A 27,774-nucleotide genomic window follows, 5' to 3' on the forward strand; every position below is an offset into this window, starting at 1 on the left:
CAGCTACGTCCTTAATGATTTTCTGCCTGCTGGATCTGTCCATTTTTGATAGTGTGTGTTAAAGTCTCCAAGTTGGATTCAATTATTTCTCCTCGCAGTTCTATCGGTTTTTGCTGCATGTATTTTGATACTCTGTTAGGTGCATTGACATTAAAAATTATTTTGTGTTCTTGGAGAATTGACCCCTTTATCATCATGTAATATTCCTCCTTTCCCTATTAACTTTCTTCGGTTCTGAAGTCTGTTCTATCTGAAATTAATATAACTACTACCACTTACTTTTGATTAGTATAGCTTTTCGTCTATATTTGTTTTTTGCATTTAAAGTGTGTTTCTTGTAGATAACATATAGTTGGATCTTGTTTTTTGATCCACTCTGACAATCTGTTTTTTAACTGGTGCTTTTAAACTATTGATGTTCAAGGTGATTATTAATATAGTTGCGGGAATAACAGCCTTATTTGTTAGCATTTTATATTGTTTCTCTTGTTCCTTATTCCTTATTTTTTTTTTTAATTTTAATTTTTTTACTTTTTTAGTGGTTGCCCTACAGTTTGCACTACACATTTACAAATTTCAAATAATGGTATACTGCTTTTACTTTGAAGGTCCACTTTCAAATAAAATTATACTGCTTCATAGGTTGTTGTAAGTATTTTAAAATAAAATATTACTAATCCTTCTTGTTCCTTGTATTATTGCTTTCATTTTAGTTACACAGGAGCACATGCATACAATACACACATGTGCACACACACACATAATTGAAGAACCTTTTATCTGTTAGATCAATTTAAATAAAAGTTTTTATTTTACTTTCATTTATTCTCTGATGTTTATTTCTTTGTGTAGATGTGAGCTTGCGACCCATGTCATTTTTCTTGTCTGTGAAGAACTTTCTAGTATTTCTTGCACTCAGGTCTACTGGCAACAAATGCCCTCAATTTTTATTTGTCTGAGAGTTTTTTTTTCTCCTTCACTTTTGAAGGATCATTTCACTGGGCACAGAATTTTAGGGTGGTGGGTTTTTTTTCCTCAATGTTTTCAATACTTTACGCTTCTTGCTTGCATGCCTTCTGAGAAGTTGGATGTAATTCTATCTTTGGTCCCCTAGAGCTACAATTTTTTTTTCCTGTTTGGCTTCTTTCAGTATTTTTTCCTTACCTTTGATATTCTGATATGGGATGCCTAACAGCAAGTTTTTTTGGCATTTATCCAGCTCAGTGTTTTCTGAACTTCCTGAATCTCAGTAATTATTGCTTGAAATATCGTTCTGTTCCTTTCTCCCTTTTTTCTTTTGGTATCCCCCAATCTGTGTTTATTACACCATTTTTAATTATGTTACAGTTCTGAGATGTTCTGTTCTGTCCTTTTTTTCTTCCTCCTCCCCCAGTCTTTTTTCTCTTCACTTTCCAGTTTTGGAAATTCCTATTGTCTCATCAAGCTCAAAGATTCTTTCCTCAGCCTGTGTCCCATCTACTAAAAAACCAATTCTTATAGTCATTCATTTCTGTTATATTGTCTCTAGCATTTCTTTTTTATTTTTTCTTACACTTTCCATCTCTCTGCTGCTATTATCTCTCTGTTATTGTATGCTGTCTACTTTTTCCGTTAAAGCTTTATAAGGCATATTAATCATAGTTAAAAAAAAATTTCTGTTTTGGTAATTCCAACATTCCTGCCATATCTGACTTTAGCTCTGATGCTTATTTAGTCTCTTCAAACTGTTTTTTTTTTTTCCTTTTAGCATACCTTGCAATTTTTTGTTGCAAATCAGACATGATGTATGGGGCAAAAGGAACTGCTGTAAATAGGTTTTAGTAATGTAGTGGTCAAGAGTGGGGAAGAGGAAGCATTCTATAGCCTTATGGTTAGGTCTCAGTTGTTTTCTGAACCTGTGCCCCTTGGGTTTGAACTTCACCATTGCTTCTCAGTTTTTTCTCCCCTTAGATGGGGCACAGTGCCTGGAGGGACTGGAGTTGTGAATTCCCTTCCCATGCATGGAAGACTAGAGGCAGCTGGAGTTGAGTATTTCCCTTCTCTGAGGTCAGTTAGGCTCTGATAGAACCTGAACAGGTTAGGCTCTGGCAAATAGTTTCTCTCGAGGGCGGGACTTGTTAACAAGAACAGAATTCTCTGTCACGTTTCAGAATGGTTTCTTTTCTCTTCCCTATGCCAGAAGCATGAGGGAACTTTGATATTCACTGTGAGGACCTGGTAGAGCTCCTGGAGGTAAAACTCACAAAAGTGTGGGGCCCCCTTGTGACTGGGTTGCTCTGGAGTTTTTATTTTTTAGGCTGGTTCACACCAAGCTACCAGCAGTTCATCTCAGTTTAGGTTTTCCTACTTCCTGCATTGGTTCTTTCTGTTCCAAAATTGTGATTCTCTGTAGCTCCCTGTCTGTTTCCCTGGTTTTGGGGAGCAGCAATTTTCCTGAGACCTCACTTTTCAGACAGATCTGTGGAGAGTTGTTAATTTTTAGTTTGTTCAGCTTTTTATTTGCTATTAGGGCCAAGTGAAGATTTCTAAGCTTTATGTACCAGACTGCATATTTCTTCTTAAGTGTTTAACAGTCTGTATTTTCTTTTAGGTAAAATGATGGAATTGGATGAGATAGTCTGTAAAGTTCTTTCCTACTCTGCTATTTTGTGATTACATCTGTTGTGTAAACTTTTTCTGTAGAGGAAGAAGATAAGTGTCTTCTGGAAGTCAGAGAAACTAATAGTGAAATTGAAATTATACAATTGGTATTCTGCTATGCTTCAGTCATGTTGCGTGGAATGTCCTAGATGTACGTACGTGGAAAATTAACATTAATAGTGCTGTTTATATTGGCACATATATTCCTTTTTTTTAAAAATTGTACTTTAGGTTCTGGGGTACATGTGCAGATCATGCAGAATTGTTGCATAGGTACACACGTGGCAATGTGGTTTGCTGCCTCTATCCCCTTATCACCTACATCTAGCATTTCTCCCCCTGTTATCCTTCCCTGACCTCCCCACTCCCTGGCTGTCCCTCCCTTGGCCACCCCCCGCAACAGACCCCAGTGTGTGATGCTCCCCTCCCTGTGTCCCTGTGTTCTCATTGTTCAACACGTGCCTATGAGTGGAACATGCGGTGTTTGATTTTCTGTTCTTGTATCAATTTGCTGAGAATGATGGTTTCCAGATTCATCCATGTCCCTACAAAGGACACGAACTCATCATTTTTTATAGCTGCATAGTATTGCATGGTGTATATGTGCCACATTTTCCTTGTCCATTCTATCATTGATGGGCATATGGGTTGGTTCCAGATCTTTGCCATTGTAAACAGTGCCATGATGAACATACGTGACACATATATTCTTAGTTCAGTGAATTTATAAATAGTTGTATTGTCCTAAAAGTTTAATTCTGAGTTGAGAATTACCTTTTGAATTGAGAAGATAGAAATTGTAATTTAGTATTTTAACAATAACTGCTTTTCCTCAACTTCTCTTACCAGTACTTCTTAACTTCCTTTTAGCCTTTTCTTCCCTTCCCAACCTTTATATATTAAAGAAATCTTCTCATTCTGTACACACTCTTCAAATGCAATCTTATTTATTTACCAGGCATCAGTCATACTCTTCTGTGCCAAAGACCCCAACTTAGGCCTTTGGACCCAAATATCACTTGCCTCCTGGACATCTTCATTTGGATGGCCTCTAGGCCATCTGATTTTAGATGTAGCTTATGTGTCTTTGGCAGTATGTAAGTGTTCTCAACCATAAACCCGAGATGGGCAAATTGAATTTCAGTGATCTGTTTGCCAAAATGGCATAAATTGTAAGTAGTAAAGTCAGGATACAAACTTGGAAGTCAGATTCTAGAGCTTTTATTATTTTTTCCCTCAGTAAAAAAAAAAAAAAAAAAAAAAAATCTAAGAATTTTTTCTGTTGTGAAACAATCTCACTCTTCCCCAAAAGTTGGAAATATGTTATGAAGAAGAATATTTTTCCCCGAACTATTTGAGAGGAATTTGCTACCTAATGCACCTGAATATTTGGAGTGTTTATTAGAGCATTCTCCTACATAACCGTGATATATCCGTCAGAACTGAGAAGTTTATTTCAATGTATTAACACATGTAACCTCACTGCATTAATGAAATCCAATCAATGGATCCATTACTACCACCTAATTTTGTTCCAGTTTTGTTTTACCAATTGTCTTTTCCCAATAATTTACTTTATAGGAAAGGCATTTAGTTTAGAATTAGATGTTACATTTAATTGTTATATCTGTGTATTCTGAAATAGTTCCTTGATCTTTCCATGAACTTGAAATTTTGAAGACTGCAGGCCACTTAATTTGTAGAATGTTTCATGACTTGAGTTTGTCTGATTTTAGATGTGGCTTATGCACATTTGGCAGAAATATCCCAGAAGAGATGCCACATTCTTCCCATTGCATCAGGTGTTGCACGATTTTCATTTGTCCCATTACTGTTGATGCTCACTTTGATTACTTGATTAAACTGTTGTGTGTTAGTGTTCTCAACTGTTTTTTTCCTTTGTAATTAATAGCTCTTTTGTGGGACAGAAATGTGAAATCATGAATATATTCCATTTCTCATTAGAGCTTCAATTTATTCATTTATTTATATCAGTCTGAATTTATAGTTTTTTCTTTTTATTTAGTGTTTTACAATATTTAACTACCCTTAATTATTTTTCCCAGATTTGGGCAGCCACTTCAAGTTGCTTTTGTTTCCTTTTGAATGTCTCCATGATTTTTTGAGCTTTTAAAAAAAATATTTTCTGGTACAAGAAGATGTTCCAAGCTCATCTTGTGCTTACCCTGTCTCAGCCCTGGATTCAGCCAATTCTCTAAGGAACCCTGCTTCCTTTTAGTAAAGAATGATGTTTAGAAATCAAGATCTAGGTGCTAGGTATGTTAGTTGATACTGAGGTGTCACTGTTCCCAGGCCCTTTCAGTAGACAAAGTGAGGGAATATGTGCATATGTGTGTATACACACGCATAAATACATACACACATTTATATATATACATACTGTCTTACCTGTTTTGTGTTGCAGTAATAGAGTACTACAGACTGGGCAATTTATAAACAACAGACATTTATTTCTCGCAGTACTGGAGGCTGGGAAGTTCAAGATCAAGGCATTGGCATCTGGTGAGGGACTTTGTCCTGAATCTTCACATATTGGAAGGCTGAAGAGCAAGAGAGGAACTCTCTCCACCAAGCCCTTTCATAAAGGCACCTGATCTCATTTATTAGGGAGGAGCTCTCTTGACCTAATCACCTGTTTAAGACCTTATCTTGTAATACCATCACATTAGCCATTAAATTTCAACATGGGGGTTTTGGAGGGAACACACTGAAATCATAGCATATATACACCATTTTGCTTATATTTATCAATATACATTGAACAGGGCCAGGCACAGTGGCTCACGCCTGTAATCCCAGCACTTTGGGAGGCCGAGGCAGGTGGATCCCTTGAGGCCAGGAGTTTGAGACTGGCCTGGCCGACATGGTGAAACCGTGTCTCTACTAAAAATGCAAAAATTAGCCTGGCTTGGTGGCACAAGTCTGTAATCCCAGCTACTCAGGAGGTGAGGCAGGAAGATCGCTTGAACCTGCGGGGTGGAGGTTGCAGTGAGCTGAAATCCACTCCAACCTGGGTGACACAGCAAGATTCTGTCTTAAAAAAAAAAAATATATATATATATATATATATGTACACACACATATTCATATAAATTAATATATGTATATATATACATATATATATATGAATGAGATACCTGAATTGATGTTGTTCTAGATATATATTGAATTCACATTCAATATCTGAATTGATGCTGTTTTATATATAGATATAGGTTGACACTTCAATATGTATATAGTCAATCCAGATTGACACCTTCAATTCCATTCCAACACTAAAGATTTATTCTGTTTTCACCTTCAACCTGTTTGTAACTCCCTTCTGTGTCAGTGAGAACATGTCATACTTATTTTAACTTCTAAGCTCTATTGGCCTTACTATATAATGGCTACCTTTATTAAAGTGATTAATGGGTCGGAGGCTGTGCTAAATGCTTTGCTTTCATTATTTAATTTGATCTTTCAACAACTCTATAAAAGCTTTCTAGAAAAAAAAGGAGACTAAAAGAGATGGATTTAGTTTCCCTATATGACAAGTGAAGGACAGAACTGGGATTGGAACCTTACTCTATGTGACTCTGATATCTGTGCTCTTAATCATACTGTTTTTAGCCACTGCTACTGTAAGCGCAACTCTTTAGGATTAACTCCTAGAAGAAGAATTGCTTGTTTATAGGGTATGCACATGTAAAATTCTGGTAGGCCCTGATACATCACTCTCTAATAGGTTATGCTAGTGTATACCTGCCAACGCTGAGAGCACTCACTTTCCTGAATTCTCCGTGACATTGGATATTATCTATTATTTTAGTTGTGTATGTTTTTTATTTTTTTAAATCAATTTGAAAAACCCTGTCCCTCTTCAGTCTTCTCATACTAAAGCCTATTTGATTATGTCAGTTTTCTTCTCAAAAATTTTTCATCATTTTCTCTTATGAGAAAACTATCCAAAAATGTTTCTGGATAACATACAGAAAGGCAGTATGATATGGCCTCTGCTTATCTCTCCAGTCCCACCTCCTTCTGTTTGTCGGTTCTCGCTCTGTGATCTGGCACTCTATGCCTATTTCAGTTTTCTCACCACATGCTTTCTCTTGCTTGCTTCTGTGCTCTTGTACATACTGTTCTTTCTGTCTAGAGCTTTTTTTTTTTTTTTTTTACCTCTCCCATTCCCTGTTCACACTTTTCTTCTTAGCCACATCTAGCTTATTCACTTTCTAGTTTAGATTCACTGTAAAATCTATGTTAGATGCCTTTTCTATGTGGTTTGTTACCTTAAGGTTTTAAAAATGTTGCTTCAGAATTTTACTTTTATGTACAGAAAAGAAAATGCTGGTTAATTAAGGTTACTTTGGTGAATATGTAAGAAAGTAAGGGAAACATTATTATTAGTATTAACTGTATTCATGAAATCACCAAGCAAATTGAAAAATATAATCAGTTTAAAAAATCTTATAATGGTTTATGACAAACTACAATGTAGTTTCATTGTGTTTTTCTCTGTAAAGTACCTGCCATCCTGGCTGGACTTGACCCCAGGGACATTGTGGCAGTGCTGAATGAAGAGGGAGGCTACCATCAGATTGGACCAGCAGAATATTGCACTGACTCCTTCATTATGTCAGTGACCATAGCATTTGCCACCCAGTTGGAACAGGTGAGACTTTCCATGAGATTGGTGACTAATGAAGAATTTGAAAACATTATGTAAAACATTTTACCTTCCAGGTATTAAAAAGATTTATAGGTAGACCTTTTTTTTTTTTTTTAACTTTTGAAAAATGACTTCATAACAGTTTTCTTTTATACTAGAAAGAAAACTTTTTAATTTAGGAAAAGAATAGATTTTGATTATCTTGATTGTACGAGAATAAATTAAATCTCTCAGGATTTAGGAGAATGACCATCAGTTAACATTATTTTCCATTGTACTGTGTGGCATTGTAAGGACTGACACGAAAGGATTTTTAGATTTGTGAATAATTTACTTTTTGGAGAAACTTAAAATGTAAGGAATACTTTCTTCCAGTAGTACTTAATGCCTATAGTGTTTGGGGTTCTATTTTACCTTGTTTATAAACTGACAAATTAAGGTGTTACTATCATGGATGCTAGCAGAAGACACAGGTTCTGGATCAGAAACAAAGGAATTTATTACCCTCAGCACAGCAAGAATATGAATATTGGTATATTTCTTTCAGTTCCCCTTAGTCCAAGTCCCATGGGGACTACACAGAGGGGCCCAGGTCATTGCTTTGCACATTAGTGGGTTTTATCATAGCTGAGGAAACTGAATTTGAGGAACCTGCTACTTTTATTATAAGCAGTAAGCAGGCCTGGTCTTTGTCCAGGAAGACACATTACCTTATCTCTCAAGTTGCTTAAACAACCCTGGGAAATGGTCTGAGTAAAAGAGTGGTTCGGGCCTTGCAGTCTTGGCGTACTCTGCAAGAATGTGCAGGGATGCTCAGGGCTCATGGTAGATTGCCTTCCCAACAGTGGCTCAGCACAAGGGTAGCTGTTATTCCATTGCCTTTCTCAAGTTGACTTCCCTTTTTCTTTCCCTCCTCTGTGGTCAACTTGGTTTTACAAGTCTACTTTTCTTGACATTATGTTGTTCTATAGTAGCGGAAATAGTTAATACTTATAAAAATAGATAATATGGTTTTTGACTGTAAAATTTTTTATCAGATTATTCCCTTCCCTGCTTTTTTCCCTAAGAGACAAGTCTTTGTCGCCCAGGCTGGAATGCCTTGGCATAATCATAGCTCACTGTAGCCTTGAGCTCCAACAGTCAATTGATCCCTCTGCCTCAGCCTCCTGAGTATCTGAGATTACAGGCATGTGCAATCACACCCAGCTAATTTTTAAATTTTTTAAAGAAACAGGGTTTCTCTATGCTGCTCAGGCTGGTCTCGAACTCCTAGCCTCAAATGATCCTCCTGCCTCAGCCTCACAAGGCACTGGGATTATAGGTGTGAGCCACCATGCCTGGCCTTATTTACTTTCTTAAAGGAACAAAATGTCCATATAATCCACATTCACAAATGAAATATGCAATTAGTGGCCACATTATTATTTGACTTGCAAGGTACATCAGATAAAGATTTTTTTCAGGAATGTGTTTACTTTGTCACACTGAATTCATGCCCACTATATTAAAGAACTTTGTGTTCTTTGAGCATTTACTCTTTCTCTCCTAATTTGGTACTGTACTTTCCTCACTGGTACATATGTACTTTCACCTTTGTATCGGTTTCCTTATTTTTCTTCTTCTCTTCTTACAACTCTGCTTGTGGATTGTTATAGCTTAATATGCCACTCCAGTTGCAGGGAAAGCCAGATATCTATTGTCTTTTTATTTATTAACCGCATCAGAACACTCTTGTCCACATGTTAGATAATTAGGAATGTACTGTATTTTTACTGTGTTGTTAACACATTTGCAAAGCATTTTATTTTTTAATTTTATTTTTTTGAGATGGAGTCTCACCCTTGTCGCCCAGGCTGAAGTGCAATGGTGCAATCTCGGCTCACCGCAACGTCCACCTCCCCAATTCAAGGGATTCTCCTGCCTCAGCCTCCTGAATGGCTGCGATTACAGGTGCCTGCCATCATGTCTGGCTAGTTTTTGTATTTTTAGTGGAGACGGAGGTTTCACCATGTTGGCCAGGCTGGTCTTGAACTCCTGACCTCAGGTGATCCTCCCACCTTGGCATCCCAAAGTGCTGGGATGACAGGCCTGAGCCACCATGCCTGGCTGAATTTTAAATCACTGTTTTAACATTTTTATCCTCCTTAGGGAGGCATAATTGTTCCTATTTATTGATTAATTACTGTATAATGCTCTGTATAATAGACACTGTGCCACCACTCTGCATATTTTGTATTTAATCCTACCACAATCTTGAGTTATTTTCATTTTAGAGATAAGGAAACCAAGTCTTGGGAAGATCTTACAGCTAGTTAATGCCCCAAGTATATCTGACCACGTGATCAGTTTTAATATTCTCTTGTTCCCATATAATGCTCTCTTGCCTCTTAATGAGTTTGGAATAAGATAGATTTGAGTTGGAATCTCATTCGCAGTATTTACTAGCACCTTCAACTTAGGCAAGTTAATCTTTTTGAGGCTTGATTTTATAGTTATATAGTGGTGATAGTACTATCTTTTCAGTTGTGCATGAGGAATGAGGTAATATTAGTAAGGTGCCTACCATATAGTTTGTGAGAAGCTACATTTGTATGGTAAAGTTTCCTGTGGGTAATTGACCTATTGAGTCTGTAACTCTTAAAAACCAGTATAATACAGTTCTTGATAATACAGGTAATTTACTGGGACAAATTACTATTTCAGTTTAGTTTAAATAAAAAACAATACAAGTTAATGTCTGGCAGACTTCTTGCTATCTCTATAAAAAAATTAAGCCGGATAGATTCCTCAGAATGTTAAACAGAATTACCGCATGACCAGCAATACTACTCCTAGGTCTATACCCAAAAGTATTGAAAACAGGTGTTCAAATAAAAACTTGTATGTGAGTGTTTATAGCAATACTATTCATGATAGCTAAAAGGTGAAAACTTTTGGCTATCAAAAGGTGAAAACAGATGCCCAGATGAATGGATAAACAAACTTTGGTATATCTACACAATTAAATGCAATTTAGCTATCAAAGTACTACTACCTGTGGGTGGTTGTGGCACACACCTGTAATCCCAGCTACTCAGGAGCCGGAGGCCAAGACGATCCCTTGAGTCCCAGCAGTTCAAGACCAGCTGGGACAACATAGCAAGACCTCCATCTTAATAGTAAAAAAAAAAAAAAAAAGGAATGAAGTACTGATACTTGCAGCAGCATAAAGGAATGTTGGAAACAAACATGCTAAGTGAATGAAGACAGACACAAAAGGCCACACATTGTATGGTTCCATTTATATGAAACGTCCACAATAGACAAAAGTTCCTACGAGCAGATTTGTGATTTCCAGGGACTTGGGGCAGGAGAGTATGGGTGGTGGGGTGTTGCTGCTTAATAATTGCATTCTTTATGTTTGGGATGAAACTAGCTGTTTAATTTTTTCCTCTCAACTTATTCAAAGGCAGTGTGAGAAAGCATCTAGTAATAAACAAATTTGCAAAACTTTTCAGATGCAAATCAATGACTTAGCACATGTTACTATAAAGTTTTAGTAGAATGGACGATTAAGTTTGGAGATGGAAGACTGGCTAGTGATAATCTTGCTTCCTTCTTTTCTTAAATATTGAAAGTTAAGAGTCGGAAAAAAATATAGTCTTGAAATATCAGGATAATAAAGAATTTTTAAAAGAATTTCTTTCCATAATGGGAATAACTTAGAATTAAATATACTGTGAAATATATAAGGGTCTTTATTTCTTAATAGTTTTATTGCTTTGTGATTATGAAAGAAAGTGAAAGCAAATGAAAATCTTTTCTAAACTTTTCCAGAATAATCACTCTTATGGATAGTGTGTTTTTCCCCAGGTATTTTCTATTCTCACTTAACAGCTCACTGTGTGCTAGGCATTGTTGTAGCCATGACTATGTATCTCTTTTAATCCTACCAACAACCCTAAAACAAGTGGATACACACAGTGATTATGTAATTTTTCTAAAGCTTTACAGTAAGTTATTGATGGAACCAGAGTGGGCTTTGGGATCTGACTCCAGAATCTGTGATCGTAACAATTCTAAGTGCATAGATGTGTATACGTCCATATGACTAAAATCTACTCACTTAAACATGAATACATTTTACAGTGTGGGATTAAAATAACTTACATTTATTATGTGTCTGGTATTGTGCTATTGTAATCTAAGTGGATACTACGTTTATTTTCACAAACTATATAAACTATAAACTATTTGGTTTTTTTTTTTTTTTCTTTTTTTTTTGGTAATTTTTTTAAACCAGCAGTATGTCTTAGAGCAGGGATCCCCAACCCTCAGGCTGTGGAATGGTACAGGTTTGTGGCCTGTTAGGAACCAGGCTACATAGCAGGAGGTGAGCAGCAGAGAAGCAAGCATTATCCCCCGAGCTCTGCCTCCTGTCAGATCAGTGGCAGCATTAGGTTTTCATAGGAGCACGAAGGGATCTAGGTTGCATGCTCCTTATGAGAATCTAATGCCTAATAATCTGAGGTAGAACTGTTTCCTCCTATAACTGTTCCCCCTACACCCTCCTGTTTGTGAAAAAATTGTCTTCCATGAAACCAGTCCTTGGTGCCAGAATGGTTAGGGACTGCTGTCTTAGATAACTTTCAGTTAGTATGTTATTATTTAGCAGCCATGGTGTATGATAATTATATTTAAGCCATCCCCTATTGAACACATTAAATGTTTATAGCTTATTGTTTAACAATATGCTAGTAAACATTAGGGGTCTGTTAGAAGATACTTTATGTTTTGTAGGAGAGGAATCCCATCTCTTAGTCATATGTAGCCATGAAACTATCACCTCTGAAAAGTAATGCTCGTGGTACAAAAGGCGTTTTTTTGGTGTTAATTAGTAGGCCTCTAAATTTTGACAGAATAGCTAAAAACTTTATCGGAGACCTTAACTAAGATGTTATATATTAAATAGCCTGCATTAAATTTTTTTAAAACCTTTTCTCATTTGTAACATAGAGCCTCTGATGGCTGAGTAAGGATAAGATGAAATAAAATATGTGAAAATAAGGAAAGCTCAGTTTGAAATATTTAACCTCTTTCTTCTAGTTAGAACTTTCACATATTCTTTCATGGACCAGTTGAATGCAATGAAAACTTTAAAACAACATGAATCTATAAAGTATTTTAGACTCTGCTTTTCTAAGACAACCCTTTAAAAAATTAAACTAGTAATTTAATAGTAATTTGGCAGAAATTCAGACATTTTATTTGAGGGGTTAATTTTAAGACATCAAATAAAAAATCAACATTTTAGCAAATATTTTGGGAGTGCAATAGATGCACAAGCATGTTTAGTGGTTTAGAAAGTAATACTGTTTTCTTTTTCCTGAAATGTTTAGTTAATTCCATGTACCATGAAACTTCCAGAAAGACAGCCTGAGTTTTTTTTTTACTACTCTTTACTGGGAAATGATGTTACAAATGAACCCTTCAATGATTTGATCAACCCTAACTTTGAGCCAGAGAGAGCATCGGTTCGCATCCGCAGCAGTATAGAAGTTCTTCGTGTTTACCTGGCTCTTCAGTCTAAACTACAGGTAAGTACTGCAGCAAACGTTTTTAACTGGAGGTGGTGTTTTATGCGTTAATTTAGTACCTAAACTAAACTAGAGTTAGTACCTAAACTTAATTCTGTTTCAGTAGTAGGGGTTATCTTTCTGCCATGTCTTCTAATTTTTTTAGGTACTATCCTGAGTCATGAAGTCATTGGCATTACAGTTACTTCAGAATTTTATGAGGTAACACCTTTCTTCCCAGTAATTGAGAAAAGAGGTATATCAGTTATCAGTCCTTTGCAATAAAAAATTATTCCTGGAGCCTAGAGCTGTGGGCATAGGCAAGGTTTTATTACTGTTAGTAGAGATATTAGGTGTAGGCGTGCACATCACAGTCTCAATTTCAAAATATATGTGCCTTACTGTTTTTAAAAGCAACAAGGTAAGACAGCTTTCTAAAATTTGCACTTGAGTTATTTTTTTATGAACTCTTTTTAAATTGGACTCCATTTAAAAGCAAACAGTGGCTGAGCATGGTAGGTCATTCCTATAATCCCAGCACTTTGAGAGGCCAAGATGGGAGGATCACTTGAGGCCAAGAGTTCAAGACTGGCCTGGGCAACATAACAAGACCATGTCTCTACAAAAAAGAAAATATTTACATATGGTGGTGTGTGCCTGTAATCTTAGCTACTCGGGAGGCTGAGGTGGAAGGATAACTTGAGTCCAGGAATTGGAGGCTGCCGTCAGCTATGATCACCCCGCTGTACTCCAGCCAAGGCAGCAGGGCAAGACTCTGTCTCATGAAAAAGATAAGTTAACTTTACCTAGTAAATCTTACTCTTCTGTCTTTTATGACACTTCCTTTTGATAAAACAGAAATAGGGTGGTGTTATATAGGGTTAGATATTCATTTGTTTAAAATAAAGTAATGGACAAGAGGTGAGAGGAAACATTAGGAAATTTTAGTAGAAATAAATTTCAGAGATGGTTCTCCTAAACCCAAGATATTTAGAAAACTGAAGACTGTGTAAAATGATGACAGGCAGAAAAAGGCAGTTTGAATTTTATTTTGTATCTAACATATCAGTCCTTACCAAAAGTGTTGATTTATTTATTAGTTTCTAATGGAGGACACTTACATGATAATACTTTTTCTCCAGCCCATAGAAATATTACACCTTAATTGATAACTTTGAGACTAAGTTACAGGTCTCTTTTTTTTTAGATGGAGTCTCTGACATCCAGGCTGGAGTGCAGTGGTGTGATCTCGGCTCACTGCAACCTCCGCCTCCTGGGTTTAAGCGACTCTGTTGCCTCAGCCTCCCAAGTAACTGGGACTACAGGCGCATGCCACAACGCCCAGCTAATATTTTTTTGTACTTTTAGTCGAGACAGGGTTTCACCATGTTAGCCAGGATGGTCTCGATCTCTTGACCTTGTGATCTGCCCACTTCGGCCTCCCAAAGAGCTGGGATTATAGGCATGAGCCACTGTGGCCAGCTGTCTCTTAACTCTTTCACTAATGATATTAGAGCTAAATATATTTTATAGCATGATTGTGTATTTATTATTTATTAAAATGAGAAGTTTGCTAAGGCTTCAATATAGTGAGGCAAAATAAGTTATGTAACATTTATTTGGAACAGGTTTTTTTTGTACTTGTCAAAAGTTGGTAGGTAATATTGAACTTTTAATTAGCTATCAGTGATTAACAGTATATTCCACTCCAGAGATACTCTTTTACTTACTGTTAAGCACTCTTTTTAATATGAGGTCTGAAAAGCAAGAAAAGAGAGAAACAAATACTCAAGGTATCTTAGGGGTGAATAAAACAAAAACTGTTTGAGGTTTTTAAATTCCAAATCAGGATTGATCCACTAACTTATTTTTTAAAACTATGTTTAAATTAATGATAAAATGGAAATAGAAAAATGTTGAGGTATTTGTTTTTTGTTTAAATTCATGCATTAGTTATTTTGTTATACATTTTGCGTAGTAAAATATTAAAGTAGCTCACCAAAGAGACAGGAAGAGCAATAACATATGCTTATGTAATACTGAAAGAAGGAATGAAAAAGGTAATAGCTATTATCGAGTTTTTAGTAAAATTTGTGTTTTATCACCAGTTTTAACTGTTATGTGTGAGAATTCCTTACTTAGTCACTTCAGGTCAATGAGGTATAATCTGTATTATATTTTCTTTCTGTGAATCATTTTATAACTTCTTATTAAGTTTATGATATTTAGGAGAAAGGAGAAAAGTATAAAGCCCTATTTTGATTTTCCCTTTCATATTAGATTCATCTCTGCTGTGGAGACCAGTCACTTGGAAGTACAGAAATACCTTTAACTGGATTACTAAAAAAGGGCAGTACAGAAATCAACCAGCGCCCAGTCACAGTCGAGGGTGCTTTTACCCTTGACCCTCCAAACAGAGCCAAACAGAAGCTTGCGCCTATTCCTGTGGAGCTGGCTCCAACTGTGGGAGTGTCTGTGGCTCTGCAGAGAGAAGGCATAGACTCCCAGGCAAGTAGTGGCCCTCCTTCCATTCCCCTAGCTCCACTAGTCCCACTCATGATTACTTAAAAAAGTTGAACCTCAGAAGAATTATCTTCATAAGGATATATTTATTACTCTTAATTAGTGGCGTGTGCTATATGATACCTCCTTTCTGAAAATACCTTTCTGAAAAGTGTTGTAACTTCTGTTGTAGTTTGTAAGTGATCCTACTCAGAGCCCTCTTAGCCTTTGGGACAGTCTTCTTGTACAGTGGAAACCCACTCATGGTCTCCCTCACCACCAACTCAGTTAATGACTAAGGCAGAAAAGGAACGCCAGTAAAAGAAAACATTTTTAGACCTAGGAATCTGCATTGCTGTCATCTTTTTGGTTAACGCATCCTGAGCTAAAATAAAATCCTTTGTTCCTTAGTGCTTTTTAGTCCTCCTACTGTCTTTAGTCAGCTTTCATAACACAGATGAGCATTTATTTAATTATGTATTTTTTTTTATTGTATCTTTTCCCAGAATCAGCTTTATGTTGTTCTTTCAAAAAGCTGATCTTTATGCAGGTTGTGAATTAAAGACACAAAAACTGAAATGAGTGTTTAAAAGATATATATACTTATATTTTTAGTGGGGAGTGGAATAAAGGAGAGAAAGAAAGTCATATTAGACATCTTTTTTATTTTCAGGAATGTAGTTCTCCATTGTACTGCCTTAGTAGGAATGACCATTCGCAGGGACACCTATTCCTGACTTCCTTTCTCAAATATCCCTTCTTACTCATTAGGATGCATTTTGGTATTCAGCTCTGGATATCATATTTCCTCTCTTCATCTTCCTTTTTCTAGTCCTAGATACTGTAAGGAAATTTGCAAATTATGAAGAAAAATAGATTAGGAATATCCAAACTGGGAAAGGAAGCTTATGTTTTTAAAAACAACGCCAAGTTTTTTTGCTTGATTGTGAAGGAAAGTTCTTTGCAAATTATCCTTTATTTAAAAATTGTTTTTAGTCTTTAATTGAATTAAAGACCCAGAATGAACATGAGCCAGAGCATTCAAAGAAGAAAGTTTTAACCCCAGTAAAGGAGAAGACACTTACTGGGCCAAAATCACCAAGAGTGTCCCCTGTTCCATCTCACAACCAGTCACCTCCAACAAAAGATGATGCAACAGAAAGTGAAGTGGAAAGTTTACAGTATGATAAGGACACCAAACCAAATCCAAAAGGTAAGGTCTTTTGTTTGTTTGTTTACAGATCTTTGAGGTATTACATTTTGCAACCATCTAAAAAATGACTATGACAACTTTCATGAGATATAAGTAAAAATTGTGGATTTGTTAAGAACCAATAGTGTGTGGAAATATAAAAAATTTCAATGCAAAGTCATTGCAATCTATCTAACTTCAAAATAGAATTCACTAAATTAAGGTAAGAGAATTTTTTATTTTACTTGTACACTGGAAATATCCTATTGAATAGACATTGAAGAATATAGTTATTGCAAATAGATTTTTTAAATGGTTAAATTCTTAAATATCTTGAATTTTGGAGAAAACAGTTATTAACTGCCTCTTATAGTAAACTCATAATAGCCATTTTTGATCCTAAAGATAAGGGAGAGCCTGAGAATTTGTGTTTATCTGATTTAATAAATTTTTTTCATCTATTGCCGCTATAGTTAGTAGTGTAAGTAGTAGTGGATTAGGAGTTAGACATCTTTGGTGTAAATTAAATCTCTGTCACTGAGTAGCTGTGTGACTTAGACCACTCACCAAGTATCTCTCGATCTATAATAGGGTTGGCCATCTATTTAAGTTTTAGCTTTCTATTAGACTATTTTAAATATGCCTAAAATAGCCAAAACTACTTTAAAAAGGTGATGTCGTGATATCTCAGTAAGCCTCATATACAACCCTTCAAATGTTAAGTTAATGTGCCTTTTGGAAATAAGCTAGTGCCTGCTAGGCTGCTATCATATATATTTCTCTATTGGTTCTGTACGTTTTCTATATGTATTCAGAGTAAGCTCTTTTTTCATACAATTCTAGAATGGAAATTGAAACCTGGGTTATTTTGTGCGAGTTACTTTTAAGACACTTATACCTCAATTCATATGTTCATGAGACAAAATAGCCCAATTTCTGCTTAAAGGTAAATGAGATGATAGCCTTAAATTATTTGTACAATTTAAGAGAAACTTTTAGCAAGTATGTTTTTTTTTTTTATTTTATGTTCATTTTAGCCGGTTCTTCTGTACCTGTGTCACTGGCCCAGCCAGTAACTACATCCAATGCTTCCGAAGTAGCTTCAGGACAGAAGATTGCTGTTCCAGCAACATCACATCATTTTTGCTTTTCAATAGACTTAAGGAGTATACTTGCCTTGGAGATTGGTTTTCCAATCAACTGTATATTAAGGTGTGATTTGATTTTGTTTCAAAGTATTATTTTCTGAAGAGAAAGGACTTTCCCCTTTTTGGGGAATTGCAGAGAAAGAAATGTCACCAAAGAAGTTATAACGTTTGTTAAATCAGTGGACTCAAAGGGGGTAAGGCTATATCCTAATGACTTTGAATTCAAACCAGGGTGGCACTGGTAGTATAAGAGGTAACTGTCTTATCTATTCTGGTATAATAATTGTAGGCATTTATGATAATTTATTCTAAGTAATACAACACCTATTATATGTATTATGATAAATATATGTTATATGCCATTTAAAGTACAGTGCCTCTTTAAAAGTGCTTTTTTTCTGGAAAAAGGTGTTACTGGTCAAAACAATGGGAGTACATTATCTGATTTTTCTATAAAACTGAATTATAATGGGAGCTTATATTCCCAACACCCACATTTCATAGATATGAATGAAAAACCATACTTAATCAGCTGTAAGTGGAATGTGTCTACACTGTTATAGATAAAGAATTTTAGATATTTCATATATATATGTCAGTGAAGTAGTTTTACACAATAATTTGTTTTTAATGATGTTATGTTTTTATAGACTTTTATGCTGGAGATATAAATTAAATATAATGTGTTTAGTTTGGGGTAGTTAGCAACTCATACATTTCTTTGGAACAAGCATTAGCATTTGCAAAAGTTGAGGAAATAAATAGTTACAATCCACTTAACACTCTTCATGGAATTCACTTGATAAGGACTAATCGTTCTGTCTTTGAATTATTTTAAGGCCCTTTAAAAATGCTGGCTATTTAACTTTCTCTGTTTGATAAATTTTATGATAAATTTTCATACCATGTTCTGTATTGCTATGAATTTGTAGTTTGCAACTGTGTCATGGAATTTGTTTGGTAACACTGGTATTTGAAGTTTCTCATCTGCAAGACTTCCTTTAATATGTGTGTGTGTGTTTTTTTTTTAATCACTAAATCCTGTAGCGTGGTGTTAAGTGTAGGGAGTTGAAACTCCAGGGCATTTAACTTTCTCTGAGATGAATTGATTTAAATGGATAGTAAATATAGGAATTGGGTGAATACATAGGATTCTTCTTGTTGGAAAACAGTTTTTACTAGTAATTTTAAAATTTTAGTTCTCATATATGAATAACAAGATACAGGATTAAATTTAAATGAGTATCATAATATCTTTATATTTGGCTTTAAATACAAGGTAAGTTTATCAGTAGTCAAGCATTCTTCCATTTAATCTAGCATGACTTTGTGATGAAAGGGAGAAACAGTGTTATGTCACTCTCTGATTCATCCATAATATATTTGAATTGCTTGCATTTTTGCAAGATTAACATGATTACCAGATTACCATGAATGCGTCCTTTTGTAGTTAACTAAGGGCTTTTTATCTCATAAAAAATCAGGATACTATTGTGTAAAAGAAACTAGGTTTACAAATAAATTTAAGAAGCATTTCTTGAATATTTATATATGGCAGAAACTGCCTATTTTTCCCTAGTAGTGAAGAGATGAAAAACATAGGACATGTGCCCTCAAGGAACTTTTCACACAGGTGGCAGATTGGTATTTCTACCATGTTTCTATTAAAAAGTTATATTTTCTTGTAATATTCATATTATACTTTTTTCTAAAAAACAGACTAAATCTTACCTGTAAACCATAAGACTTTTTCTTTTTTTTTTTTTAATTCTAGGTACTCATATCCATTCTTTGGAAGTGCAGCTCCTATTATGACTAATCCTCCTGTAGAAGTTCGGAAAAACATGGAAGTGTTTCTTCCTCAGTCTTACTGTGCATTTGATTTTGCAACTATGCCTCATCAGCTGCAAGATACCTTCTTAAGGTAATGTATACTGTGTATATATGATATTAATTATTTTAAGTGAATTCTTCAAAATTGATATTTTATTAGAAAGGAATTCCTATAGGAGAATGCATAAACTCAAACACATTTGTGCATCTGCTACAGGATTTTGCATGGTTTATTTTAAAGACTCTTTTTAGATTTTCCTCTCTTATTTACCTGAATTTAGTGATTCTAACTTGTGAAAACAAACTATATGTAATGAGGGACCTTTGAAAAATGCTCTTGCCTTTTCCTAATGTAATATGGGAAAATAAATTAAGAACTAAATCGTTTTTATTGTTGATTCACTAAATGAAAAAATTTGCTTTTTCTATTTTTTAAAATCTATAACTAGAATTATTAATCTGTCTATCTGAAATGGATTAATTAAGAAATCTGAGCTCTGCGAAACATCTTTTACTTTCTCAGCGTATCTCAATTCAAATTTATACATTTTTTAAAAAGAATGAAGGGTAACTTTAAACATCTGTGGGAATAATATTTGAAAGTTTTTATTAAATGGAAAGTGGTATGAAAAATATAATAGTAGGCCTTCCATGGTAGCTCCCACCGGTAATCCCAGCACTTTGGGAGGCCAAGGTGGGCAGATTGCTTTGAGCTCAGGAATTTGAGACTAGCCTGGGTAAAATGGCGAAACCCTGTCTCTACAGAAAGTACAAAAGTTAGCCAGCATGGTGATATGCACCTGCAGTCCTAGCTACTTGGGGGGCTGAAGCGGGAGGATCACTTGAGCCCAGGATGTTGAGGCTGTAGTGAGCTGTGATTGTGCCACTGCACTGCAGCCTGAGTGACAGAGTGAGAACCTGTCTCAAAAACAAACAAAAAAAGTATAGTCATGCATTACTTAAAGACAGGGATACATTATGAGAAATGCATCATTAGATGATTTCATCATTGTGTGAACATCGTAGAATTAGATGCACCTAAGCTAGATTGTATAGCCTATTGCTTCTAGACTGCGAACCTGCACAGCATGTGACTGTACTGAATACTGTAGGCAGTTGGAACACAAAGGTAAGTATTTGTGTATCTAAACAGAAAAGATGCAGTAAAAATATGATATAATCTTATGGGACCACCATTGTATATAAGGTTCGTCATTGATGGAAACATCATTTCATATTTGCTGCCTGTGAAATTTAGTGTTTGGTCTAACCATTGTGTCAGATGACATTCCAGGTAACAAAAAAAACACCTTTGACTCTATTAAGGGAATTCAAAGAATTTAGTTCAGAAAAGACTTTAGGTCAGAGTTGATAGTGATGAACACATGTTTCTCTCTTCCTTAGGATTCCGTTACTGGTTGAACTATGGCACAAGGATAAAATGAGTAAAGATTTACTTCTGGGAATTGCGAGAATCCAGCTTTCTAACATCTTGTCTTCAGAAAAAACTCGTTTTTTAGGTTCCAGTGGTGAACAGTGTTGGCGTCAAACTTACAGTGAAACTGTGCCTGTTATAGCAGCACAAGGGTAATACATTTCACAGAATTGGTCTTTGCTTTTCTTTTTAATTCATGGAATTCTAATTAGCCAGCCACCACTTCTTAACCTCTTTTTTCTGATCTTCTCTGACCTGTGGCAGCTATACCCCGTTTTGCTCTTTAGCTTTCTGATAGCCATTTCACCTCACAAAAGTCAAGAATCTGTGCTACTATGGTATCGTAATATTCAGATGGCTAATTATTTTCCCTCTTCTCTCTAGCCTGAAAATTTTAAATGTAGGATCTATTTTTTTATTTTGTAATTTGAGGTTAAACTTATAATGTATTTTATATTATTTTGCATTGGGAAGGGCTGCGACTGTTTTTCCACTTAAAATATTTTACTCCTGCCTCAAATCAAAAGTCTGAAGACGTTATAGATATTTGGCAGTAAGAGGCAGTTTTAAAATAATTATTGTTTTTTATGCACTGAACTTCATTGCCACAAAGAAAAACTTGAGTTTTTTAATGTATTTTATATACAGTAAAATGTTTGTTGAATAATTTTTAAAATTAACAATAAAAATTTAAAATGTAACTTAACATTATATATGATGTACTCTTTATATGAAAGATAAGACTAAAAGAAATAAGGCTCAGTAAAATTTTAGATCTAAAAGTATTATTGAATCGTCTTTCCTTATTCCTCCTCATTCAAAGCCATTTTGTTTCAACTATTATTTAAGAATCTCCCTTAAAGATTAGCATTTTTTTTGTCATAAGTAGAAGATAATCACATTACTAATAATTGAAGCTATTTTAATGCTGCCTGTTTGTTATGAATATTAACTTTGATAACCATACTTTGTAGACAGAAAATTTTAGGAGATTTACTGAAGTGAGAACTTCAGATACACTCAGGAGTTTCTGTCGGATATAGTAATGCTTCATTTAACTTTATTCATTTCTTCTAAAATCTGTGAGACAGAAGAAGAAAATGTAAAAGTTGGTTAATTAAGAGTTCTAATTGTGTGAGAATCATTCATTCAAATTTTGTTTGAGCAGAGTATATTTGATTTAGACAAAATCATGTTTTTTAGTTTTAATTTTCTTCTAATATTTTCTCTTGTTTTTCATTTGGTTAATGACAAAGGCTACATGCAGTTCTGTGATACAAAGAGGTGCTCATTATGATCAAACTAATGTATAATTATCCTAGAAGTATTGCATATATGCCAATTGTGCCTAGAAGCATTGCTTATGTCTATTAAAATATTTATGAGTATGTACATCTCAGGAAAAGTAGAAGAAAGAATTCAGAATAACCAGTATAATCAAGAGTAGGGGAATTATTAAGTATATTTTACTACATAAGTTCATTTGTATATTTTACAGGGAGTAAAAAAAAAAAAAAATCACACTTTTAAATTAATGTTATGAGAAAATGCCCCTGATGTAAATAGGAAAACAAGATAAAACTGTATGATGTCAACATGCATGTTTGCATGTATATCTACATATAAATAAAACAGAAAGGAAGGGAATAAACTACATATTAGCAGTAATTACCTGTAGGCAGTAAGGATTTAAATTTCACCTTTATGCCTTTTACAGCTCTTATAGGGGTCATTTTGTAGTAAATGTATGCATGTATTTATCAGGGTGTTTGTGATGGTCAAATTATGTATATGGAAGCCTACAGAAGCTGCTGCACTTTCAAAAAGAATACTGTTAGGTGCAGAAAATCTCACTCCCCAATACTAAAGCACTGGGGAAGTAAAAGAAAAAATAATATGAAACTATTTTCATGAATTTTAAGGTATTTCTTATTTTATTTGTAGATCAAATAACAGGATAGCAGATCTTTCTTACACAGTGACTCTAGAAGATTATGGATTGGTAAAAATGCGTGAGATTTTTGTTTCTGATTCATCTCAGGTAAATATAATTGAATGTCATCAAATTATTTTTTAAAAGGAATCTAATGTGCCTATATGTGTGAGTGTTTAAATGTGCCTTTTGGTTCATATCTTAGGGTGTATCTGCTGTACAACAAAAGCCATCTTCTCTTCCTCCAGCACCCTGTCCTTCAGAGATCCAGACAGAGCCTCGTGAAACCTTAGAATACAAAGCAGCACTTGAGCTAGAAATGTGGAAGGAGATGCAAGAGGATATTTTTGAAAATCAGGTTACTTTTTAAATGTTACTTTAAAAAATCTATTTTGTCTACTCAGTATATTTTTTCTTTTCCATAGCAAGGTTTAATCTCTATGTTCTGTAGGTACCCTATCTAAAAAAAAAAAAAGATAATCAAAAAATACCTGAAATGTGGCAACTTGCCAGAAGCCACTCAGAATTCTATAAACTTTGTTCATGATTATTAGGAATGAAAGTTACTCTTTAAATTGCATGTCCTCAGTTGGCATACCCTCCTGGAACCTTATATCAGTCTCCAAACAAGTTAGAAAGCACAACCCACTGTTAGCTTTATACTTTCTTGAAGTGTGCTCAAATGGGTATTATTTGCTTCAGGCATCAACTTTTTTTAAAAAAAAAAAAGAATAAAAAAGAATGCCTGAAAAAAATATTAGTGATCAGCATTAGTTCTTTAACTGACAACAACTGATTAATTTATTTGAAATATTTGCGGTTTTTTGGTGACTTTTTCTCTCTTTTGTAGCTGAAACAGAAAGAACTGGCTCATATGCAAGCTCTTGCAGACGAATGGAAGAAAAGGGACCGAGAAAGAGAATCACTAGTCAAGAAAAAGGTAACAACTTGTGTAAAAATGAAGAAGAAAAGGAAGAACACTAATGATAATATCTTGTATTCGCATTAAGGACAGTCTTTGGAAGGAATAACTAATTTTAGTGGTTATATATTGGCATGGAAGAAGTGAATGATGGCTCTGGGTAGAAGTGAGGCTTTTCACTGTAAAGTATTTTGTGCTTTTGAAATATGCAAATGTATTACCTATTCAAAAATACATCAGGTATTGTGGCTCACATCTGTAATCCTAGCACTTTGGGAGGCTGAGGGAGGATCGCTTGAGGCCAGGAGTTTGAGACCAGCCTGGACAAAATAGTGAGACCCTCATTTCTTAAAAAAATGTGTGTGTGTGTGTGTGTGTGTGTGTGTGTGTGAATATACAAAAATGAATAGAGAAAAACCCTGCTGATGTATAAAAAAGAAAATGGCACATTTCAATATGTATATAAACTACATAGTGTAATCTGTAAGTTAAAGTGCCTCAAACTTTTAAGCTATTTTTAAGAATTATGAAATAAATCACATTTTAAAAAATGATAACATGAAACCATCTGGTCTTATTCCTGAAAGCAAAAGCTTAATATTTATCAATTTACACTCAAGTTATTAAATAAAACAACCCTAACAATTAGACTTTCTTCAAATATTCTATTAATAATTTTAGGACTTTAGAAATACTCTTACTAGAGTGGCTAATCAGTATTCAGCTTCAGATTTGAGGGGATGGCTCGGCAGGCCTCCAGTGCTCCTCCTCTCTGTAACCCCCTCCTCTTGTCAACTCTAGTTGCCTCAGCCTCTCTGGTCTCCATTCCATTTTCTGAGCTCAGCAAGATTGCAAGTGTCTGTTGGGTTCTCCTTCCTTGAGCCACAGTCTTCAGGCAGTAAGCTAGATGTATGGTAGGGGTTGGCTCATTTATTTCCCACCTTTAGGGATCATTGTCCCATACTGTCTGTTGCCCAATGTCTGAAAACAGTTGTTTCATATATGTTGTTCATTTTGTGTTTATAGAGGAGAGCTATTTGTCTTTTATGGGTGGGAGCAGAAGTACTTAGGCCTTTGATTTTAAAATAACCTTATCAGCTTTTTCTAACTTAATTCTCACCATTAAAAACTTGAATAATCAGTGAACTTTTTAAAAAGCCGAAACACAAAAATCGCAAGAGTACATCAAAATCTCTATTCTTAAGGAAAGTTTAGATAACCAAAATTATAGTAAGTAGAAGTCCTAACATACATTTTAACATTATTCTAGTTGAACTGTTATTTAACAGTGAGTTTTATATTAAGTAATATTTACAGGCCTCTCCTATTAGATATTCATTGAATCTGGGGGAGCTGGAAAATATTATTTTAATTAAAAAATTTTTTAACCTAGCCTTTAGGACAAGATGAGTTTATCCTTGAACCATTTTTCTGCAGTACTGTTGAAGAGTATTTTAGTGTTGAGGTCTGCAAAATTCAAATCAGGAAATATTTGAAAAGTTAATAAAATTACTAAAACCATGACAAATTCAATTTGTGCCATAATTAAACTTTCTGTGAAAACGTACTAATTTTTGGTTTATTGTAATTTTGGTAATAATGATCTTTTCAGTTGAAATTTTTAATTGGTTTGCATTTATACAACTTCGACTCTTTCAGCCTGAAATGATGAGCTCCGCTAGTTAATACTGTAACTCCAGTCAGAAAACAATATGATGCCTACTTAATAAGTGATTGTACTATTTGAATTAGTCATATCGTAAAGGTAGATTTGAGATTGAGATTTGCCATTTTCTTTCAGTCTAAGTGCATTTGGAGACCACATACTTTAATTCATTTGTCTTACAGTATCCTACCTTGCATGGGATCAGTTTTTCTTTCAAATTTTATCAGCCACTATGAAATCAAGTCAGTAGTAAAAAAAAAAAAAAACCAGTTGTTTTTCAGTATGAAATCTTTTAAAGCTAAATATTCTGAGATTCTCACTAGAGTATTTTTTAAATGTCAATTACATGTAAGCCTTTCTGTTTAATTTTATTTACCTGATTTTTAAAAAAAACAATATATAACTTCTTTCATACTTTGAAAATTTACCTGAAAGAGTAAATATATATGTAGTTTCTGTTCTGCCCTCTGGAGCAAATGAGATATATTCTGTCTTACATATGACTGTCTGTCAGATAGCTGAAGCCAACAGCCATTACCCACAAAGAAGGAAGACATCAGTTCTACATAAGGGAGCATTAGGAAGTGTTCTGTAGATAAGATCATGCTTTAACTTTGGTGAGGATTAGTGGATATTGCCAGATAGACTCAAAGGGTATCTAGACAGAGAGAGCCCCTTGAGCAAAAGGCAGAGAAGTTTGAAATAGACTCTGCATTAAGAAAATTATATGTAGTGTGACTTTGGAAGAGGGGAAGAAAGAATGTGCCTCAAGAAATAAGGTAAGAGAGATTGATGCCCTGGAGTATAAATGATCTTGTAATCTACTATGTAGAGTTTAGACTAGATACTGTAGGCTTTTTTAGCCAGGTCTTCCTGAGAGAATGAAGCCCTTAATACTTCAAGGGATCCATTGTTGGTAATAAAAAATGGTGATTATGTACCATTTTAGGAGAAGATGGAGAAAATACTTAAATCATCTGTTTTTTGTGGTTCATATGATAAACCCTGGTTGAGAAAGGTAGAAATATGAGAAACTTTTTAAATGAAGATTTTTATATAAAATAGTCTAAGATAATTAGATTTTCATTCTAACTTCATTATAATGAAATTTTTATTTCATAATAATTTCATTATTGTTATAATTTCAGAATTATAACAATAATTCTGATGGAAGTATAGTGGATAGAATAGAGGACTGTGAAACTAAAGTCCAGGAGACTAGGGAAGCAATATGTATAAAAGAAAGCGAAAGCCAAAAAGTAATAGCAGTGAAAGGTTATGGAAAAAAGATGGGTGTTAAAGTGATGATTTCAAGGAGGTGTAGGACCTCAAGTGCTGAGACGTCTTCATGGCTGCTCACAATCCTACTGCTTTCCCTAGTCAATTCATTTTCTTACTTGCCAGAACAGTTTTTCCCTTAACAAACAATCCTTCCTCATCCTTACCCCAGTTTATCTTTGTCTTTGAAACATGTCCTCTACTTGGCTTCTTTGACTACTTTTTTTTTAACTACACTTCTCTACTGTTATATTCTGCTGTCTTCACTGGTCTCTCTTTCCTAATTTTCATGCTAGATACTCCTCATGTTGGCTTTATTAGCTTGTCCCAGAGCCCAGTCCTCAAATATCACCTTTTCTTCTCTCTGTATACTCACTCCTTTGATGATTTTATTCACTCTCTTGGCATTGTATACATCAAGACACCCAACGCACACACCCCCATCCCTGACTTCTTCCCTGGACTCTGCACTTGGCTATTTACTTGCTTATACTACATATGCATCTCAAATTTAACACTCTTTTGTCTCTGTCTGCTGTAAATTTAGATTAAGTCTAACATATTAGAGGATGTGGTGATCATAATATATGAATGGCAGTTAAAATTTGTGTTTATCTTGGAGAAGAAAAAAGATTAGGAGGAGGAAATATGATGGCCCTCACCTATCTCAAATTTGTCAAAGTACATTTTTTTCTTTGAATTGGCAGATGTAATTTGTGACTTTTCTATTCTCAAGTCCTCTCCGTAAAATTGTACATATTTTAACTCTATTTTAGGTGGCTGAATATACTATTCTAGAAGGAAAACTTCAAAAAACTCTAATTGACTTGGAGAAGCGAGAGCAGCAGCTTGCTAGTGCAGAATCAGAGGTATTTCATCTATCATATATCTTTATTTCAGAGTCTATGAAATTCATACTGTTTATTACTTTGTGCTCTATTTCATGAAAATTGTCTTTCAGATATACAGAAAACTGCTATTCAAACTGCTGTTCA

The 27,774-nt window shown here is 34.7% G+C and overlaps 1 protein-coding gene across 5 annotated transcripts in view; it reads left to right on the forward strand.

Annotated features, from left to right (window-relative positions):
• Positions 1–27,774, forward strand: part of CEP120 (centrosomal protein 120) — an 80,811-nt gene that overhangs the window by 14,881 nt on the left and 38,156 nt on the right. For 3 of the 5 annotated variants that reach the window (XM_032267918.1, XM_032267835.1, XM_032267986.1), the window contains 11 exons: positions 7,170–7,318; positions 12,694–12,891; positions 15,151–15,378; positions 16,369–16,585; positions 17,602–17,776; positions 19,487–19,636; positions 20,950–21,132; positions 22,925–23,021; positions 23,119–23,271; positions 23,764–23,853; positions 27,556–27,648. In XM_032267918.1, coding sequence (XP_032123809.1) covers positions 7,170–7,318; positions 12,694–12,891; positions 15,151–15,378; positions 16,369–16,585; positions 17,602–17,776; positions 19,487–19,636; positions 20,950–21,132; positions 22,925–23,021; positions 23,119–23,271; positions 23,764–23,853; positions 27,556–27,648 — 1,733 coding nt within the window. Of the gene's footprint in view, positions 1–2,871; positions 2,914–7,169; positions 7,319–12,693; positions 12,892–15,150; positions 15,379–16,368; positions 16,586–17,601; positions 17,777–19,486; positions 19,637–20,949; positions 21,133–22,924; positions 23,022–23,118; positions 23,272–23,763; positions 23,854–27,555; positions 27,649–27,774 lie in introns of all 5 variants that reach the window. The other 2 variants (XM_032267759.1, XM_032267687.1) reach the window with 1 other exon arrangement.

This window comes from Sapajus apella, unplaced genomic scaffold (assembly GCF_009761245.1).
Source record: "Sapajus apella isolate SASKATOON/1434 unplaced genomic scaffold, GSC_monkey_1.0 scaffold1, whole genome shotgun sequence".
NCBI lineage: Eukaryota > Metazoa > Chordata > Mammalia > Primates > Cebidae > Sapajus > Sapajus apella.